We start from the raw sequence: 20,410 nt of genomic DNA on the forward strand, positions 1-20,410 counted from the left end.
TGTGAGGATCTCCATGAACAATATGAAACAATTGTATGAAAGGCAGCTGTAGGAGCTGTATGCTCAGATACTTTATTAGTGTTCATTTGATATTTTAAGTGAGTAATTTATATATATATATGTAAATATACACATACACACTTGTATATTTGAATTTCAGTCTTTGGTAGCATTAGAGAAAGATAACCTGCTGCTGGGCAGTATCAGTTACTGCATCTGTAGAATTACTGTTGGACAGGTACTGATTTCCTAATAATAGTCAGAGTAATCATTCAACCTACATTTAGCATGCCTGGATTTAAAATGCAAAACAGCAACATACTTCATGCAAATGTCAATTCTGCCTATGTTCTAGGGTGCATGTCCAGAGGAGGAAACAATAAGTTTATTCTTCTCCCCAATTAGACTGTTGTGAAAGGCTCAGTTATGTCTCCAACTATCACATTGAGCACACTCTAAAGCAGCACATTAATGTGCCTTTTAATGCTTCTTAGGAGTAGATCAAAAGAAATGTCAGGTGCACTTTACATTCCTCCCGTGATGTGTCTGAGGCTGTTAGTGCGTCACCTCTGCGAGGGCCGTTGTTCCCAGCCCACCACGCTGGGGCTGTGGGTGCTCTGCTGGGACACCCGCCTCCTGAAATTCTCAGGGATTTGCCACGGCACTGCTATACCTTGTGTCTTGGCTCCACAGTTTGCTTGGAGCTGATAGAGTCGTGCTGCTGTCACCGGGAGCAGATTTTGGCCTTTGCTTTTCAGTGGGAGAAAAGAGTTGTTGAAATCAATCCTGGAGAAAATGACTTAAATCTCAACATGCTGGAAAATGGAACTTAATTAATGGGAGCAAACTTGCAAGCCTGCACTGTAAACTGTTATTATTTTGCTTGCTTGCTTGAGGGAATATGTCAGAGTGATGTTTACCTTTTCTTAGTAGAAGCTTGGCTGTTCTACCCATCATTTATATTTATGTGATTAGCAGGTGGACTTGCGGCTCTGTCACTCTAAACACAGGATGATTAACACGTGCAAGAGGCAACTTTCCTTAACAAGGACAGCTTCATCATTTCACTGGTCCTGTGTTGCTTGGCTCCATAACGGTGTGGTGACCGATGCAGCGCATTGCTACCACATGGCTCCCACTGGAGTACGGGGCTAATATTGGCCAAAAGATTGCAGAGTGCATTTAGTGTGTGACACACATCCAGGATATTCTGGGCACCCACTTCTATACCAGACGCTGTGAAAATAGAGTTGAGCCTCTAAGGATTGCAAAGTGGATATAACATTAAAACGGAAGATGAATAGCAAAGAAAAGGTACCCAGTGTCAGATACAGGATCAAAACTACAAAGCAGGAGACAAGGCTAAGGAAAGTATGTGTGAAGGAAAGGAGAAGCAAACATATGGGGGAAAGAAGAAGCAAGGAAAGAGAAATACTGCAGTGTGCAGGATGATGTGGACAAGGACAAGAAACTGGAATGAATGCAGAAGCGGGGAAGCAGCAAGAAGGGTTCAAGTTTTGTAACAAAGTTCATTTCTATATGTTTTCCTCTTTCAAATGGATGCTTTGAATAAATAGTGCTTTCATTTCCCGTGAGGCAGAGGTGAATAATAAGTACCTCATCTGGGGACGCCGATCTCCCCAACATCAGTCATCTGCTTGCAGCCTTACACTCCGGCAGTGCTTTGGCTGAGCAAATTAGCCTGAAGTGTTGTGCCCTTGGCTGGCAAATCCTTTCAACCCGGTTGAACGGACAAAATGAATACCCAGATTGTTCCTACGTCTGTTATTCTCTCGTGTTTATCTGGCTGAGCTGTCAGTCAGGCCATTATAACTGTGGTGCACACTCAAATGACTTGTCCACTCACAAAAGCAGAGTCTGTTGATGATAAGCTAAACAAAACTGGAGAACGACTGTTGACAGAGTTGGGGGATCTTGCAAATGTCTCAGGTAAAAGCAGAAATGCAATTTGGGAAGGTACGGAAGGAGCTTTTATTACGCGTGCGTAGTTTTAAAGCGTTCGCTGGGATTTGTCGGCAGACGATAAATGGACATTTATAATGAATTGGATTCCTCTCTACTTTAAACAAATTAAGCGGCACACAGAAGATTTCTGAAACTTGAATGTAAGGGTGTATTGCACTTACTAGGATTAATTAGCCTGAAAAGACATAATTTACTCACACAGACTTTGCCAGGACAGAGCGTAGCTGCAATCTGCCATGTGCCGTCCTCTCCCTGGCGTCGGGGGGAGGAGTGGCGAGCACCCACAGTGCATCGGGTGGGTTGTGCGGGGCTTGCCGGGGAGAGCAGCCAAACGTTCCCACAGGGCTCTGCACACAGTTAACCCTGGGGTTTAATTACCCTGCTTCAGGTTTGCAAGTCCCATGGACTTGAACGTGTTGGGTGCTTGCTCCTTCCCAGACAGGGAGGACATTTGCACGAGGGGGGATCATCGGTTTTAATCCTAAAAGGAATTGGGCTTCTTAAATATCCAGCAAAGCCGTGAACATCTCAGGTGAAGTGCTGTGTGAAAATTTATTTCCTGACTTTTAATTTTTCTACTAGGACCCTGAGTTAGAAGTAGGACTCTGAGCCACTCCTGAAACTAATTTGACTGCATGCCATTAAATAACGCAGTGCCTATCTGCTGAGTGTGAATATAGCCAAAGCCTTCCTGGTCCTTTAGCTTCATGTTTGTGATCATAATTAATAAGCTTAAAGTTTACAGATGGTGAATGTGAACACAGTCTCAGATGTTTGAACAGTGCTGAGCTGCATAACAGAAAGTGTCTCCTCCAGCTCCTTCCCAGGTAGAGAGACTCATTCAATGCTGGATTGTGAAAAGAGTTTTCTCCACCATCCCAGCATCCTACTTTCTGCAATGGAAAGGGAAAAGACAAGACTGAGTAAGGCTGCAAGGGTTTAAATCCTCATAAGTGTCATGAAGAAGCACAGGAACGCTTAAGTAAAGAAGGTCCTATGTCTTGCTGAGAGTTTGTTACGATGCACTGTTAGTGAGGGAGATGCTGCTGAGAGCATGGCACAGCACAGCAACATCTCTTTTATCAGCAGCTGGTGCCTTCAGAATCCCAACCCCAGTAGCCTTGTTGGCTGTGATGATAACTGTAACGGATGGTACAGCTATTTTTCATCAAATGCTTGTTAGTCAATTTATTAGATTCCTAATATACTAATGCACTCATTTGGCAGGCATCTCGGCAAACGAGACTTGCAGTGGAGTGTACTCATTCAAAGTCACGGTAACTCGCAGGTTGCTGATTTCTCATCAGCACTCAGAAGATAATTTGCAAATGTGCCATTTATCATTATGCGCTTTGTAGAAGCATATCTCATGAATGGGATAAATAGATAAGAGTCTAATAACGAATATTTCCTTCCCAAACACCATTACCAGCTTCTAGAGTATTATGTTTTATATAAATTGCACATACTGCACCTATATGTGCATCTGAGTTTGCATGTGCTAGTAAAGTAGCTGGGGACACAGTTTTTTAAGGATGACTAATGCATTTATTGATCCCTCTGCTGAGGGACACAGGGTTGGAGTAGATTAGATGTTGTCTACTGAAAGAAATAAGACTTTTATTTGTAGTAGTTTAAGAAGCGATAGGCATGTTTGGACTTTTTCACCATGAAAAGTCACCACTAACCTTCTGGCTTTCCTTTTCTCACTGGGAACGTAAGCATCTGTGAAAAGCCACCAGTAAAGCCAACAAAAGGATTATTCAGAGGCTGGATGGTAAGGATTATATGGCAGAGGTTGCTGAAGGAGCATTTTTTCTTCCACACCAAAGACAACAGGCTGTATGGATGCTCTGACCTGGACTGCTGTTTGCCACTGCATTTGACTTTGCATCGATGACTGCTTTTTATTCGCTTGTTCACTTTTTACTAGGAAGAAGTCTAAAGTAACAGTAGCTGGGCGATCAGTCTGCAAATGTGATTCCTGTCTCCTCTTGTGACATTCAGGGTGGAAGCCCTGCATACAAATCATTGCTTCTTATTTTTGCTTCTGCAGATGTGCTTTTATTAAATGAAAGGTGTAACAAGAAGCCCAGCATAGGAAGAAGCCCTTTTGCCAAATGGCTCTGTGTGTTTAGCTCTGCAACTGCTTTCCAGCAGAGCTGGGAAACCATGCAAAGATATTGATAATTGATTCCGTTTTATATAAGTTAAAAACTAGCTTTTCCCTCCTAGTGTGAAGGTAATGGGTTTTGTCTGGAGAAAGATAATAATCCTATGAACCATTTCTACGCCCTCTATTAAAGAATAGTACAGCTTGCACTTGAACATAATGCCCATGTCAGCTCAGCTTTTTAAACATTCATCTTAAAAGAGTCTTCAAGGACTGGAAAAAGATCTTCCCCAGACACCAAGCTAAGTTTGAGGAACTTAAAAAGTCATGAGGATCCTGTCAATTAATGTATTTATTCTTATACATCTACTCTGGAAAAAGCATCTTCAGACATGAAAGCTGTTTTATTTCGATTAAAAAGTTGTCATTGCATTTACTTTCCATAGATAATGCAGAGGGAAGTATTTTTTTTTCCCCTTACTGTATTGGGGGATAAATGCATCTCTTCTTTCTTCTTACCATTTTCCTCATATGAATCTTTGTTTATTACATGGACAAAAAAAGAAGGAAGAAGAGAGCTAAATTGAAACCCTGCCTCCAAATTTGTATGCAGGAGGTGACTTGATTTATAAGCTTAAGTAATTTCATTTTTGTTCACACTCCTTCAATTGAAAGGCTCCCACAAACAGTGTTACAGCACTGAAGGGAAGAGATGGGAAAATTTATCAAGCTATTTATCAAATTATTTTCACAGTCTGTCAAAGTCATAAACATGCTAGAAAAGAAACATAAAGAGTATGTTCAAACAGAGGAGCATGTCTGCGTGAGCAGCCGGACTGCAGCACAGCCAAAGAGCAAAGGCACGGCCAAAGACGTGGGGACTGCTCTTGGCTGCAACGGCATCTGCCCTCAAACCCAGTCCTGGCACTAGTGGTATTAGATCCTTACTTGATGGATTATGGGCTGAGAAAATGAAATAGAAAACATCGTTAAACAGAAGGAGAGGTCAGAGCGAAAGGGACAGACTTCTCCCCTCTCCGAGTCTCTGTTGAGGTTTACAAATGGAGATGGTGTTGAATCTAAATGCTGCACATCCTCGGTTGGGGAATGAATCACATCCTGAGACGGGACTCCACGCTTTGGAGAAAACAGCCTTGGAGTATGCGTCCTTGGTGGCGGGTCTTGGGAGACAACATTGGCAAAGCAGGGAAAAAATAAACAAAAAAGCAACCGAGATTGAAGGAACCAGTCTAGTAAGAAATCTTTAATTTCTAATGAGCTTTAAAGGATTTGAGAGAGTTGATTTTGTTTTTTAACAAACCAGTTCAAGTACATGCCTTCAGATTATAAAAGTACCTGAAATTGCCTAGAATATCAGCATGCATAGCTTGTTAGTATTTACATATATTTACATAGGAAAACAAGAGAAAGATCTACAGTTATTTACAGTCTACATAGGAGAAGAGAAAGGCAGCATAATTGTATTTCCTAAAATACAGTAGTTGAATAGTCAGCACATGCATATTAAGATATATTTGCATGATAGAACGCAAATGTTTTAAGACATACCTTTTTAACTCCCTATGCTAAGGTATAGCATAATAAAGGTAATTTTTTTTTTTGTGTTTTGTTTCTAGTCTATTTGCATCAAGTGCTTTAAAATGTTCACTAACACAGCGGCAGCATTATTTACCCTGGCAATTAAAGCAACAGTACACACGATAATTTCCTACTAACTAGCAACAAGCTGCTGGTGAATGAAATATCTATTGTTTCTCATTATCCATCGACCAACATACAGGGATCTCTCCTTGTAAAGGCAGTGCCTAAGCTATCACCATTAATTATAGAAGTAATATAAATGAGACTCTACAGTATGTACTAAATGAAATATTAACAAGGCCAGTGTCTTTGAGCCTGAAAGATGCACTAACAGGGCACACTTTACAGCAGGCTATCTATGAAAATCACACATACATAATACAGGAGTGCCTGGCTTACAGCTCTAAGCCTAGAGTTTAGAGGCCTGTTTGCTAGATCTGTATTATTGCAAAATACATTCCCTTAATTAGTTTCTGGAAGACAGAGTTAGTAGTTAATTTCTTACCATGATATGTCCCCATCATTACACCCTGTGGTTTTTCAATGCGTTGTAGTACTGAAATGTGCGTGTATGTGCATATGTGTGTGTATCAACAGATGAAAAACAGTCTTTATCTTTAAAACCTAAACAAACAGCTTGTTAAATATTTGTCCCAAAAGGTCACTTGCTTAAAAAGCATTGTTTTGTGTAGGGTTTTATTTTCCACTCATATCTAAAATGAAACTCGGTCTAAAAAATTATCTGTGTAATGAAGGAGGAAGCCAAATGTCAGTATTGTGATGACATTCTTTGCAATACTGCATATGAAAAAGTCTAAATTTTGACTAGTAGTAGTATTAAAAAGCTATATAAATATATACAGCATATACAGTACCGTATGTATACATACATTTATATAAAGTATATATGTAATTAAAGTTAGATACAGCAAAAACATAAAACATTTCAAGTCAGCATAAGTTAATAACAGAAGTGATTTCAACAAATTCTCATCTACATATGCCCAAACACCAGCCAGCCCTATTCTGATGATTTAGTTGCAGCAGCATATCTAATCTGTCTTTTTGGCAGGATGTGTTTATTGTCAACAATCTGTTTGCTCAACTCTTCAAATTACCCTTGCCGGGAAGAATCTGCCCTCAACTGGCAAGTTATGTGTTTCAGGAGGATTTCCAATATCCTCCATAGGATTTCCACTTTTGATGGTGGCTGACAAGTCGTGATAGGACTCATGTTATATAAATGTACATCACAAAATCTCAGAAAGTGGGTGTCAGAGATTTTCAGGTATGATCAGCTCCTGATAGTGCTGCTGTGATGCCCAAGGACTGTCTCTTACATGCTCTTTGCTTCTCACTCCACTGACCAGCATTGGCACATAGGGCAGGGGGCAAGCAACGGACAGCAACATAATATGGTCACCCTGATCGCACCCCATTGCACTCTGAAATGAAGATCGATAATTTTCCTCAGGCATTTTTTTCCAAATCCAGAAATGAGCAGGAGCATGCAGTATCGCTCCACTGCTCCATACTGGCCTGTGAGAAGAAAACAGAAGCAATACTGGATGGTAGCAATTTGCATGCAGTGCTCAAAACTGCCACTTCAGTGGAGCAGTGATGTCTTAAAAGTGTAAATCAGGTGTGAATGGGAGTTCAGCGGGCAGGTGAAGAAAATGCAGAAGTGATCTATGTGGAAATGTGATGTGGGTAAAACAGCCAGGGTGAGCAGCCTGTGGGGCGTGCTGCTGCTCCTGCCATTGAAACGCTGGTTGGGCAAAGTAAAGCCATGTGGTTCATTAAAGTTTTTGAAGTTTAAGATGGCTGCGTGTCAGGCTTGGAACAATTTTCAGAAGCTGATTGTGGACTTTAATAAGATACTGGGAAAAGGAGGGAATATGGTGCTCCCTGTGGAACCAGCTCCCTTCCAGGTGCTGTGGTAAGAGCAATTAGGTTGCATGGACATAGGTATCTGGTGCTGTCTTAAACATTGTATGGTTTTATTTGAGACCTATGGGGAATGTGTGTCCTTCCGAAGGACTGCTGTAGAGCATGCAGAATATCCTAAGGCAGCTCAGATGTCTTAAAACCCACGTTAGGCAACTGAATGCCACCCGTGGTATGCCATGATAGCTTTTGGTAGCATATGCAAAGGGTAGGAAAGATGAACCCATGGATCACCCTTTCAGGGGCTGGTTCCCTCTAAAGCATCCATTTTTTGAAGAATTCAATGGTATTTTGGCTAATAAGAGTTTTACCAAGTTCTCTGTGAACTGGGCAAAAAGAAACAGGGTAAGAAAGGGAAGAGACAGGAATAGGGCCCGGTGTAGCAGATAGCTTCACAGATTAAAGTTTATACAATAGAGAAAAATAAGCATGATTTTAAAAGGTAATTACATTTTTGTCAGCTATTTTTGCCAACCTTGTTCTACACCTTCTAAACATTTTAACAATGGTTTATAATATAACACTTTATACTTACACAGTGCTTTTCAACAATAAGTGTGAAAGCACTCCATAAATCTGAACTTGTCCTCACAACACCCCTGTGAGGTGGGTCAATAATAATACTCTCCTCATTTTACAGCTGGGAAAGTGAGGTACATGGAGTTGAAGTGACTTGACGAAGTTCACTAGGGAAGTAAAAGTTGAAAGAGAAAACCAACCTGGTTCTTCTGACTTGACATCCTGTACTGTATTTCTTTTTCTCCTGTGGAATGATTGCAGACAATCTGTTTGACACTGGATGTTGGAAGTTGGAAGTTTTCAAGCACTATCATTGTCGTAATTGAGAACATAAGGGGTGTTGCATAACACAAACAACATGGTGCATTATCAAAATACATTTATTACAATGGACACATTTTTCTTTTGCAAATTTAAAACCCAAAATGTAAGTTAAATATAGTTGCATATACTGAATAGTTGAAATAATCACTAGGTCTTAATGCCTCAGCAGTTGAAAACAAATCCTCTTCTGTGAACTACTGCAGTTTCCTTACTCAAAGAACATAGCACACTTATCTTCTATAACGTATGTAAAGAACACTGTAAATGTGTAAAGGTCTTACTGATGCTAAGAAAAGTTACAGCTTGAAACCAACTATGCTTTGCAAGTAGAGAAGCTGATGGAGTTTTGAGTCTTTGTAGTTGGGAATTAATTGAAAAAGGCATACATCAGAGGAAAAAAAGCAGACCTTATAGATTTCGGTTTATCCGTTGTATTATCTTCTAAGAGATGCTTTGCTGGTTTAAATGTGGTGATGGGGGAAGGGGAGGTGGTTGAGAATCTCTGGTTTAGATGTGGTTCAGTGCGACCTTTGAAAAGACTGTAATTACAGAGTCAGTTCAGGTCACGTTTTCCTCCTGGCACTTGGGTGGAGATGGGACCTGAAGTCAACTGATCCCAATTTGGTTTTTAGATCATATTTGGCAGCTCCAAAGTTTTATTTTTTTAGCTGTGGATATGATTTCAGTTTATCATACTCACCCAAAATAGCAAAGACAGGTCTCAATTTCATATTTCCTTGCTGAAAAAGCAATCAGGGAATCCTGTTTTCTTACAGGAGACTAATACATCCATATTCTGAGTGTTATTCATAAGATAACTGTGCATCTGGGATTGATCTGAGTAAGAGGACTGCAGCAGGAACTGAACAGTTCTCCTGTCATCTCACATGTGAGACTAAAACTTGTTCATTGCATTTTACAAAAAGTGACTATTCCTCACAGCTCTGAGTTACCCTGGTAGGAAATGGAGCAAAGTAACGCCTGGCATTGAAAAGGAGCTTCCTCAGCTATGACTGGCCTCAGCCACAGCCAGTACCACCACACAGCTCTTAAGACTGCTCCTAAAAGCACTTCAGACACTGGGGAATCCTCAAGGTTGAATGAGGACATGTGGATTTTACACTTGCTAGTGTTTTTCAGAAGAGGTCATCGTGCTGTTCTCAAGGACTGGGGTTTGATGGGAAAAAGTACCAATTCAAGTTATCTGCTGAAACATTTTAACATTACAGAGAAAGGAATAAGTGTATTTTGAGAAAACTCTGTGCCACAATCCCAGCTGGGGGTTGCTAGCAATCCTGAAAGGAAACAAATCCATCTGAGGGCAGTTTTCTTCCAGGAGGTAAGCCAAAGCTGGGCTGCTGAGCCTCAATCTGGAGCTGTGGCTCCCCAGCCCGCTGCGGGCAGCCCGTGCCCAGCTCAGCCGGCCAGGCAGCACGTCCCTGCAGCCACTCGCCCTGGACATGGACATCAGGCTTGCAGCAAGCAACAGAGCTGATCCTCAGCAGCTGCCAATCCATGGAGCCTCAGAGAAGGCAATGGACCTGTGCTGATTTACACCAGGTGAAGATGAGGCTTGAGGAATATAAAATTGCAGCTGTAGCTTTAGGGTTTGGTTTGGACAATTTGGAACGGATCATTGTGGAAATAGGCTCCATAAATTTTGTTTGTTATTCCAGGGAGATTTTATATTTCACATCAAATCAGGAAATGACCATTGCTGAAGCTAGCTGGCGGAGAGTTTTTCCCTCTCTAGCAGAACGGATTTGAACTCTTCAGGGTGCTTTTCAGAGGCACAAAGAAGGTATGGGAGACCCCATTGGTTTCATGATCTGGAATATGTTCATACTACCTCATCTCCACACTGCTATGTAATGAGTTATTCCGCTATAAATGGTATGTTCACAGTGCCGTTGTGTGGATCTGATATTTTTGTGTTAGGGATGTGTTGGCTTTGTCTAATAGTCCTGAGATGAATAACAGGAACAGCCTGAAAAGTTTTAAGGAAGCACTTGCCTTTTTATTTCATTTGAGCTGTTTGCTGGCCCTTGTCACAAATAGTCACCTTTCATGTCATTTTGAATTCACCTCTTTCCACTGGCCATCTTTTAAAATGCACTGTGCTAAACTTAACCTCAGGCTATTGAGATAACTGGCCTTTATCCTTAATTTTTCATAAGAAAATAAAACCCTCCCTTTCAAAGAAGCTGATCCCATCTCACTGGCAGGCAATGCTTAGTGCTATCTGTGTGCCCTTAACAGAGTTTAGAGTGGATCTTATTCATTTGTGGTTGATAAATATACAGATAAATTATGGCTTTGTTTCTATTATTTATACGCTTGGTATGCAAACTTGCTTCAGAACAGGAATCCAATTTTAGAAAATAAACATGCATTTGAAAGTAGACAAATCTGAAAACTAAACATTAACTGTGTAATGTGTTTTCTTATCAGGAACATAAATGGTATCTTAGAATACTAACGGATGCATTACATATATTAATGAGGGTTTTACCGTATACTGTATCTCAAGAACCCCTTTTCTTTTACTGTTAAGATATTCAATATTAATTTGTATTCAGTGCCATCAGTTATAAATTGACAGCTGACAGTTATGAAATAAGTGCCTATGAACTAGTAGCTACTTAGTATTTTCATCTCAACAAAGGATTTTGGAAGGATGGATAATTTAGATCTTTGAGCCTCAACTATAAATAAACAGCAACTGCTGTATAAATCCCACCCTGCTGCAGTTGAAGATTGCATTACAAAACTGACAAATGATTTGCGGAAGAGAATGATGAACCCTTATTACTAAGACACTCTTCAACTTAATCCAAAACAAGATTCCTGGGTAATTTTACGTATGCTAGAAAGATTGATAGTGTGGTGCTTGCCTAGCAGCTTTCAAATGTTTGACTGGATCGGAAATGGCATTGAGGCATGATTAAAGATTCAGTTGGGCTTCTCACAAATTCTTTATCCTGTGTATTCATCATTGCAACCCGCTGCCTTTGTTGCAGGTTAAAGAAGGCTGACCCCCAGCTCTGGTGATTAGCACCCTGAACAACTGATGGACGTATGGAAAAAAAAAATGTTTAGGTTGCCCAGTGCTTTTAGCATTGTTTATCAGTTGAAATTGTTGGGGGGGGGGGGGGGGCGTTAATCACAATAGATCAGGGACAGTCTGTGACAACTGACAGGCTCATTGTTTAAGACATTTTTTAACGAAGTTGTTAACATTAATTCTTTTATATAGTACTCTAATCTTCTTCAAATTATGTTCTGACATGGCACAAACTGCTTGGCATTGAAAGTCATTCAACAGTGATTAAAGTGCTCTTTTTATCGGTTTAAGAATGTTTCATCTTGTATCAGCAGTATGGAATTGTTTACTAATTAGATTCCCTAACATCCTCTGCTGTCGTATGCTGATGATATGTGAACAGGAAAGCTGATGAGCAAAAAAATTAAAACTTGTTATTAAACTGTCATAAGGCCTAACATATAAAGATGTCATTCAAAAGATTGTTCATGAGGGATAAACAATATCTACTGAGAAACTAAGCAGTTTCTCAGCCTGGCTAGACATGGGTGGCAGCGCAGGCATTTTGCAGTTATCTACAGCTCTGGCTCTTCCTGGAGGTTTGTGGTATCTGAGTCATAGATGCAAAGGAGGAATTTGTCCCCTGAGGATCTTCCCGTTCAGCATGGCATATATGGGGCTGCTAGGCATCCCACTTTGGGCAGGAGGTTGGGCTAGAGACCTCCTGACATCCCTCCCAACCCAAAGTGTGATTTGATTGCTGTGATTCTGTGACATTTGTTCCTCTCTGTCCTTGGGCAAGTCACTTAGGCAAATCCTCAGGTGTCTGAATGCAACTAGCTTACATTCACCAAAGGAAATTAGGTGCTTAAATGGCTTTGAGAATCTGGGATTTACCTTCTGTTTTGGAGTTTTGCTGTCTGAAGGAAACTCCTAGGTTTGATGAGTTCTTCTTTGTCCATTATTCTGAGATATTAAAGCTTTACCCTCTATCAACGAAGGGATAAATACGACTGCATTTCTCTTAAGTAATAAGAAAGGTACTTTTCTTTCAATGGTAGAGCCATTGAACTTTCTTCTTCTAAAACAGCCAACATGATTGAAACATTTAGAAAGAAGTGAAGATATACACAGCCAAAAAAGCAAATGGCACATTGCTTACATCCAGTTCTCAGTGAAACACTGGAGGCATCGCAAGATAAAGTGCTTTGGGCTTCCAGCCACATAATCTTTTATCGCTTAAAGAAAATATCCTACGCTCACACAGGGAAAACTATTCTCTTCTCTTGGAGTCTAGGTTGTGTCAATGTTCGAAGTATAAAGCACTGCTGTTATACTGTGGGACGTTTTTCTGCCTGCTGAGAATTTTGTTTAAAAGTCGTCAAATTTGACTCATTTGAAAAGATAAATTATTGTTTGGGTTGGATTTTAAACTGCTCTGATAAACTTCCATTTTATGAATTAGCTGAATTCTATTAGAGCTAGCCTGAGTTTAGCTTGGATGGATGGATGCTTTTCAGCAATAGCTTAAGGGCTCTCACTCTGCATTGAGCAATTTAGTTTAATTTTACCTTTCTAATAAAAGTCCAGTTGAATTGCTTGCAAAAAACTAATAATACTCTTCAGGGGCTTTGAATCATTCTAAACAGCTGAATACAGTGATCACACCTGTGCTGTGGAGCTTTATAGGATAGTTCAAATGAGCATAGGAATTTTATTGTTCTCTATTAATATTATTTTTAGTAGAACTCTATTCCATTTCTGCTACTGCCTTTAAGATACTTTCTCTTTTTTTAAAAAAGATATTGGTTTAATAAGAGGATTACTATGTATTATACTAACTTTAAAAATATTTTGGTCTGTTGATAAATATATGCCTTTCAAAATACTTAATACAGACAGTTTTGGTTTACCTTGTGATGGGAGATCATTTCTAAGTTGTGGAGTCATCATTATCAGTTTAATCCCATCTTCTGAGAAAAATGCATGTCTTGCAAACAAATATTTGCCATTACAAAATTGAGATGCCTCAATTAAGGAGAATTGGGGCTTTTTAGACTGCTTGCTGCCCTTGAAGGTTGGGAATGCAAAGTAGAGGTCTTCTGCAGGTTGACCCCCTAAGAGCACCCTGAGTTTCCTTGGTTGTGACAACGAAAGGCCAGCAAAAAAGGACTAGAGGAAGATCACAAGAGATTGAAGCCTATTCTCTTTCCCCATGAAATTATCCTAATGTGGCAATATCTTTTTCAATCATATTTGGCAGCCTTATTATTCTGACTCCTATCAGCTCATAATTAGTTACCACAGAAAGGACTAAGATGTACACAAATAATCATAAGATGCCAGATAAACTGTACTGGTTTTAAATTAGCGTTGTGTCTTGCTATGTGTCCTCACCTATTATTTTTAATTATAGTTTACTAAGCAAACTAGCTTCTTGTCCTCTTTACAGCTATTCTGGCACTGCGCTTTTAATCTGTGCCAGGGAGTAGCCCATCGCCAGTGCCGGGGTGCCTGTCCCGACCCTGTGGCCTTGATCTCCAGGTTCCTGTTAGAGAAATTCAGAGAAACCCATTCTTCCTCTTTGAACATAAGTTCACTTGGTATTTAAAAGAAAAAGAAAGAAAAAGAAAAAACCTCCTGATCCACAAAAGCCTCTAATCTACCTGCTCCGTTTCTTAAAGCATTATAAGACATGAGAAATGGTTGTTACAGAACAAAAAAACCCACTGGAAAGCCTTGTGTCTCTGTAAAATCAGAACCTCTCTCTGCCTGCAGCAGATAAGCATTCTTACAAGGCAGCGGTGACAACTGCCACAGTGAAACTGTTGATCAAAGATATATAGGCAGGTTTGGCACCACTCCCGATTGCACTTTACATGATAGGTCTTAATTGGAGTGCCCAGGTTAATTTTGTACAAGAGGTTTAAAAAACCCAAACAAACAAAATACATATATCAGCCTGCACTGCTGGTCAGGATTAGGAAGCAGGGGTGCCCGAGGTGTATGGTAAGTGCTCTCTGTGTTGCAAAGGGCAACCAGGAACTTTTGAGGTGCTGCTTTTAAACCAGACTCAACTGCTCTAGTTTCAAACACCACCTGGACAGACCCTGCCCTCTGCATCAGGCCAGACTCTCCCTGCTGCTGATACAGGTTCTTATTGAAAAGGGGCAAAAGACCTGAGACTGGGGCTGTGGTTCAGGATTGTCTTTTTCTTTTCTTTTGCTCTAAGAGAAAAGGAAAAGAAAAAAAGTCCTCACTAAGGTGTTTTGTAAATAAGTGGCCAGCAGGCAGGCAGCACCTTCAGCAGGGTTTCAGCCTTGTCACCAGGCTGGTTACCCTGTCAGCCACAATGCTTTTCAGTGATGCTTTCATAAAACACAGCTTCAGAGGACTGCGGTCAAAATTACAATGATAAAATATCTCTATATATATTTATATAGGCTTTTCTCTCTCTTTTTTTTTTTTTTTTTTTTTTTAAATTCCAGCAACAAGGAGCTGCCACAACTGTCTACTGTGCCACAGCTGCGGAGCTGGAGGGCCTGGGAGGGATGTACTTCAACAACTGCTGCCGCTGCCTGCCGTCGCAGGAGGCGCAGGGCGAAGCGACGGCCGCGGCCCTCTGGGAGCTGAGCGAGAGGCTGATCCAAGAAAGAATTGGCAGGCAGTCCAAATAACAGGGAGCTCCTGGAAGGATCAAAACACACGAGTGTGTGCACGCTCGAAAACTGCCAACACTGGAACCTGTCCAATCTTATCATCTAGAGGGTTTCCATATACCTCAGATACAGATTAACCAGTGTTAAATGAAATAATAGCAGTCACAACATAGCGAAAAATGTTAAGTACTAATGGGAAATGGGGAATACTGCGGGTTAAAGGGACAATGCGGCTTCCTGGGGCTTAGTTAGTCCTGGTTCTCTTTCTTTTGATTATAGCCTGTTCAAAGTGTAACCCAAGGAGGCATCTTTTGTCTTATTTTAGAAAAGCAATGCTGCAGATATTTTCTGTTGTTTTGATTAATGGGTACGTACGCAGCCCAATATGGGATTTCCTCTTTATTTTGATAATTACTGTCTGTTAGGCTTTAGGTATTGATTGGGAGATGGTAGTTGTGTTGATTCTTTTTCCCTACAAAGATTTTATTGGGTGTGGCAAATAAAAAGATTATTAAGGAAAGAAATCTTTCCTGCCCTTGACTGCTGGCTGCAAATACATCTGCTCTTTCTAGAAAAAGAAGGTGCAAGAAGACATCTGAACAGAAATGGTAAAGTCGCAGCCAATTAAATATTTCTATTTTTTTCTTAAAAGATTATAATAAAAGATACGTTGTAAACCATTCCCTAAATACCGTCGAGTTAGCAAAGATGATGTTGTCTCCTTAAGAACACACAGAGCGTAATCAGGGGTTTAAATGGTATTTCCGTCCATTTCTCAGTTCACAGTTTTAAGGAGTTCTTTTTCTTTGAAAGTTCACAGTTTCTCAGTTCTCCTGATACTGTATCCCATTCCAGATCTCTTTTTTTTTTCTTTCAATTCAAATTCAATAAAACAACATGCTTGCTTGAATATTGTCACCTGAAGAGAAAGTTTGTCTCATTTCTGCAAATGTCTTAGTTCCAATTTTTTTTTTTTTTTTTAGAAAAGAAAACTTGAGGAAAAATAAAGAGCTTCTTGTTGATGCCAAGAAAACGCTGTTTTTTTCTTGTTTCTTTCTGAGTTCATTTTTTGTATTTTGTGCTTTGTAGCTGTCTTCATGCCAGAAGGTTGTCCTAAGCCATCCCCAGTCCAGCATCACATTTTCTGTAGACAGAATATAAACAAATAAATAGAAGGACACAATGTTAATAGAAACTTATTTGTTCCCCTTATTATTTATGATTTACTGCTAACAGTCTGCCTTCCATGATTTTTCTTGTCTGCAATCGTAATGCATTTGATTAGTTGTTGAATAGGTGTTACAGCCAAAGCACACATTCACCTGGAAGAAGCAGCCATCGCATCCCCCCATCAGAGAACCCACCGCACTTCTGTAAGGAATTATGATATTGCAGTGTGACAGCTGTACCTTACAGTCATATGTTACAATTTGGTTTGACTCTTTATTTTTTTTTGAGTTTACAGCTAATTCTAGTTTAGTGTGAGCGCTTCTCAGGTAGGTGGTGTTTAGTGTCTTCTGCCCATAAGGATTGAAATATCTAGAAGTAGAGTTTCAATCTGTGAAATTAAATTTCTTCTGAGTGGACAGGGGGAACCTGGGAGCCACTGCCCTCAGATCTGGGGTGAATTAGCTGACCTGGTTTTATACAGAGAAAATGAGGGCTTTTGTTTTCCCCCAAAGCCCTTGGCATCCTTCAAGCTCTGCCCAAGCGCTGCCTAAGCTGCTCCCTACTTGGCCACTTCCTTACCTGTTGCCACAGTCATTCCTAAAAAAGCAGTAAAAATATATGGCCTTGCTTATACCTACTGTGCCACCAGGGTAGCAACATCCTCCAGTAAATAAGAAATCCTGCCCATGTGTCTTCCTCTACTATCTGCAGCAAGCCCCTTCCCCAAGGCCAGTACATCCTAATGAGCTTGCTCCTGCACTGAAATATGTGGTGGCATAAAGAAATACAAGGGTCTATTCCAGAACAAACACCACCTCTTTTCAGCCTTTTTGGGGAAAAAAAAAAAAAAAAAAAAAAGAAAAAAAAGTTCTTTCTTGCCTCCTAGAAGTGTTGTCCAGTCTGTGCTGGTATTGTGTAATGTCTGAAAACTAGTAGCATAGGTCAAAGTGTTTGCAAGTTGAGGTGATGGTTACAGTCAAATTCCTTGTATTGTCTGGAGTTTATCTGGGAAGAAAAACTGATTAACTTCTGTCACCTGTGCAACAGCCTTCACATGTCCATTATTCTTCCTTTTCACAGCCAAACAGAATTACTCTCATATAGCAATACAGCCAGTCTACAACAGCAGAGCTTTGCATCAGAGCTTGGCATTGCTGGGTTAAGAAGAGGCAGTAATTAAGCAATGCTGGGAGCACTGCGCTCCCCCGAAGGCCTGGGCCTTACGCTCCATTTAGGCAAACATTAATAACCGATAATGAACACCCTGTCATTCCTTATTGCTGAAATATTGCATGCTTTTATGAGAATTCAGTACTTAAAGAAATTGCCTGCCTTCCTCCAAAGAGTATCTGGGAGGTGGTTTTCCTCCATACATGGCTCACTATTTCAGTGTTATGAGGTAAAAGCATTTTTAATGTTAGCATAGTTTTGCATTAGTATGAAGTAAGTTACCCCCCTAACTTCATTGAGTTGGTCGGGTTCCTCTGGTTCCTATTTCTGGTTAATAAATATTTATTGACACTAGTGTATTACCTGTCTAGAATTTCACTGTCATAATTTTATCCAACTCAGATAAAATGACTTGCTCTCTGTTTGTTTCTTTCTTTTTCTTTCACTCTTTCATTCTCTCTTTCTCTCTTCTTTCTTTATCTCCATTTTTCCTCTCCCTCTCTCTATCCTCTTTGTCTCTCACTCTCCTGTGTTGAGATAGGCAGCCTAAAAAAGCTTTTTCTTTTTTTTTTTTTTACCATTTTCATTCCAAATAAAAGAATGGCACAAAGCTCCAAAGCATTTGCTTCTATTAGAAACACTTGTGAAAATAATTTTTCTTGCACTCTCAGCTTGGTTTCAGCACAGGAGGGATGTGCAGAAGACATTAAAAAGGAAAAGCAATTGAAAAGAAACAGACTCCAAACCCTCCATTTTAATATCCTAGATGTGCCTAAGTCATTGGCTTTCAAATATATTTTGGTGTAAAATCTGGCACATTTACAGCCAGTCAGATTTATTTATTTGACTGGCTTACATTTTTCCGGTTGATTTACCTGAGGCAATGTCTGTGTGAATTACTCCACAATGCATTGACTCCAGTGTTCATTAAAGGTAGTTAAGTGATCTTGTGTCTAATATTAAAGCAAACCCCATTAACCTTAACTAGTATCATATCAGCAAAACAAAAAGAACTGAATAAAGCAAAATAGATTGGGTATTTATAGTTCTTGGAAAAGATCCAGCAAACTTACATCAAGCTCCTAATAGTCCTAATAAGCACTTGCTAGTTATCCCCATAAAAAAAAGGAGGAGGCTGGCTAAGGACTGTGTCTCTGATGCACTGCTCAAGCCCCAGAGGACTTTCTGAAGGGGAGGCGCTGGAGGGTGATGCCGCAGAGCATTTCCCACCCACATGCTGAAGGGCGTTGCTTGACCCTCTCCCCTCTGCTTTCCTTCCAAAGTCAACATTTCCCATTTTAATGGTGATTTTTTGCCCTTATATGGGTGCCCTGGATCTGCAAGTCCATGTAGGTGAGCGAGCAAACTCCGTTGCTGGGAATGAAGAGCCACCAGAAGCTCTTAGGGGAGTGGAGGTGCCCTTTCAATCAGTGACAGCTTCCACTGCTGTCCGTGCAGCAGATGTTGCCTGTGGTCTGCCCAGGAAGTAACTGACTGCTGGGACCTCTACTTGCAAAATCAGGTAGAGGTGAACCAGCAGAAACCCATGCCAAGTCTTGACTTTTTTTTTCCCCCGCTTTTTCTTTTGACAGCTGGAAGACAAATTTCAGATATTCTCAGACCAGGTAGGGATTTTTATTAGAGAAAGTCTTTCCAGCAACACTGCAATAATTTGACTTATATCAAGGTTGAATAACTCCTTGTCAGGTGTTAAGCTCATGACCTTTCAAGCCAAACACACTTATACTAACCAGTTTACCATTGGAATGATCAATATCTTGTAAGTGAGAAAGTCTAGACAGATCTTATTTTGTCCTTTGGTATCACTTGTGGCTTTGGAATTGATCATTATATGTGGCTGGGGAAAAATTGCCTATACATTTCATGCTCTGTATTTATCTTGACAAGGTTCTCTAGGATTATATTTTCATAATCTGAATGGCAGTGGAACAGCTGCTCAGACTGTGCAAGCCCTTCTTATCAGGCTGAATTTAAGCTACGGTAATTACTCTTTCTCCTTATGTATTTCTTTTTTAAACAAGCGTGTACTATATATTAAAATGTATGGTTGGGGCGTCAGGGGGGCATGCTGAGAAGCTTGGAAAATGCTGCTAAAATGTATTTCTTTCCATCCACAGTGGCTAATGTAGACTTGTATTTTATCCTAAATGTAAGCCCATGTCCGAGCATGCATGGTCTCTGAAGCAGGATTCCAACCTATGCAGAGAATACGCTGCTTTATAAACAAATCTGTTAGAGTCAAGATGCCCTGAGACTGGAGGCAGTTTAGGAAAATCAGAAGAAGCCATTGGTAATGCCCAACAGTAAACACAGCACTGAGCGAAGCCTTCAACCAGTCCCTTTGCAAAAAGGTTCATTAGTGAAACCCGTCCCCATCCAAGCCCTGGCCAGGAGCACAGCACCCAAACGGGGACCCTCGCCCCGAGCCGTCTGCCTCCTTCAGCCTGCGATTGCAGAGAGCTGTGCCGACACCAGGCACTGAAGGTGCCTCGATGACACGGGGATGGAAGCATTGACATACGGCAGACAAATGAGTGGCTGTTTGATGATGTCCTTCACTATGGGGTGGAGGCAATGGGAAAATAGAGAGGTATCTTGAAGAGAAAGAATGTGCTGCTGTTCTCTTGATTTTTTTTTAACAGTGCTAACTATGTTATTTACTAGATTCCTTTTCTGTGCTGTGCTGCTTCTTTTCTCCCCCACCCCTGTTGCTTTTGCAGAGTACTTTCCAACGGGTGTTTCGTGAATTAGCTTCATGCTTTAAAAGAGAAGATTGCTCTGGCAGAGAACAGCATAGTTGTAAAAGTGTCAAGGTGTTATGAATGTCCTGATGATAGAGCCCAGTTGTTATCTGCT

General features: G+C 40.5%; 2 protein-coding genes across 2 annotated transcripts in view; one reads left to right on the top strand and one right to left on the bottom strand.

The window, feature by feature from the left end:
- WWOX (WW domain containing oxidoreductase) overlaps positions 1 to 16,103 on the top strand; it is a 531,587-nt gene extending 515,484 nt beyond the window's left edge. Inside the window, exon 9 of the mRNA XM_074882172.1 lies at positions 15,023 to 16,103. Within this exon, the coding sequence (XP_074738273.1) occupies positions 15,023 to 15,211 (189 nt within the window). The 3' untranslated portion in view covers positions 15,212 to 16,103. The remainder of the gene's footprint in view (positions 1 to 15,022) is intronic.
- Positions 16,104 to 16,222: 119 nt separating this feature from the next.
- MAF (MAF bZIP transcription factor) overlaps positions 16,223 to 20,410 on the bottom strand; it is a 192,772-nt gene continuing 188,584 nt past the window's right edge. The window contains exon 3 of the mRNA XM_074882175.1: positions 16,223 to 16,337. The gene's annotated coding sequence lies outside the window, so the exon portion shown is untranslated. The remainder of the gene's footprint in view (positions 16,338 to 20,410) is intronic.

The sequence above is a fragment of the Strix uralensis genome, chromosome 12, assembly GCF_047716275.1.
Source record: "Strix uralensis isolate ZFMK-TIS-50842 chromosome 12, bStrUra1, whole genome shotgun sequence".
In the NCBI taxonomy this organism is placed as follows: domain Eukaryota; kingdom Metazoa; phylum Chordata; class Aves; order Strigiformes; family Strigidae; genus Strix; species Strix uralensis.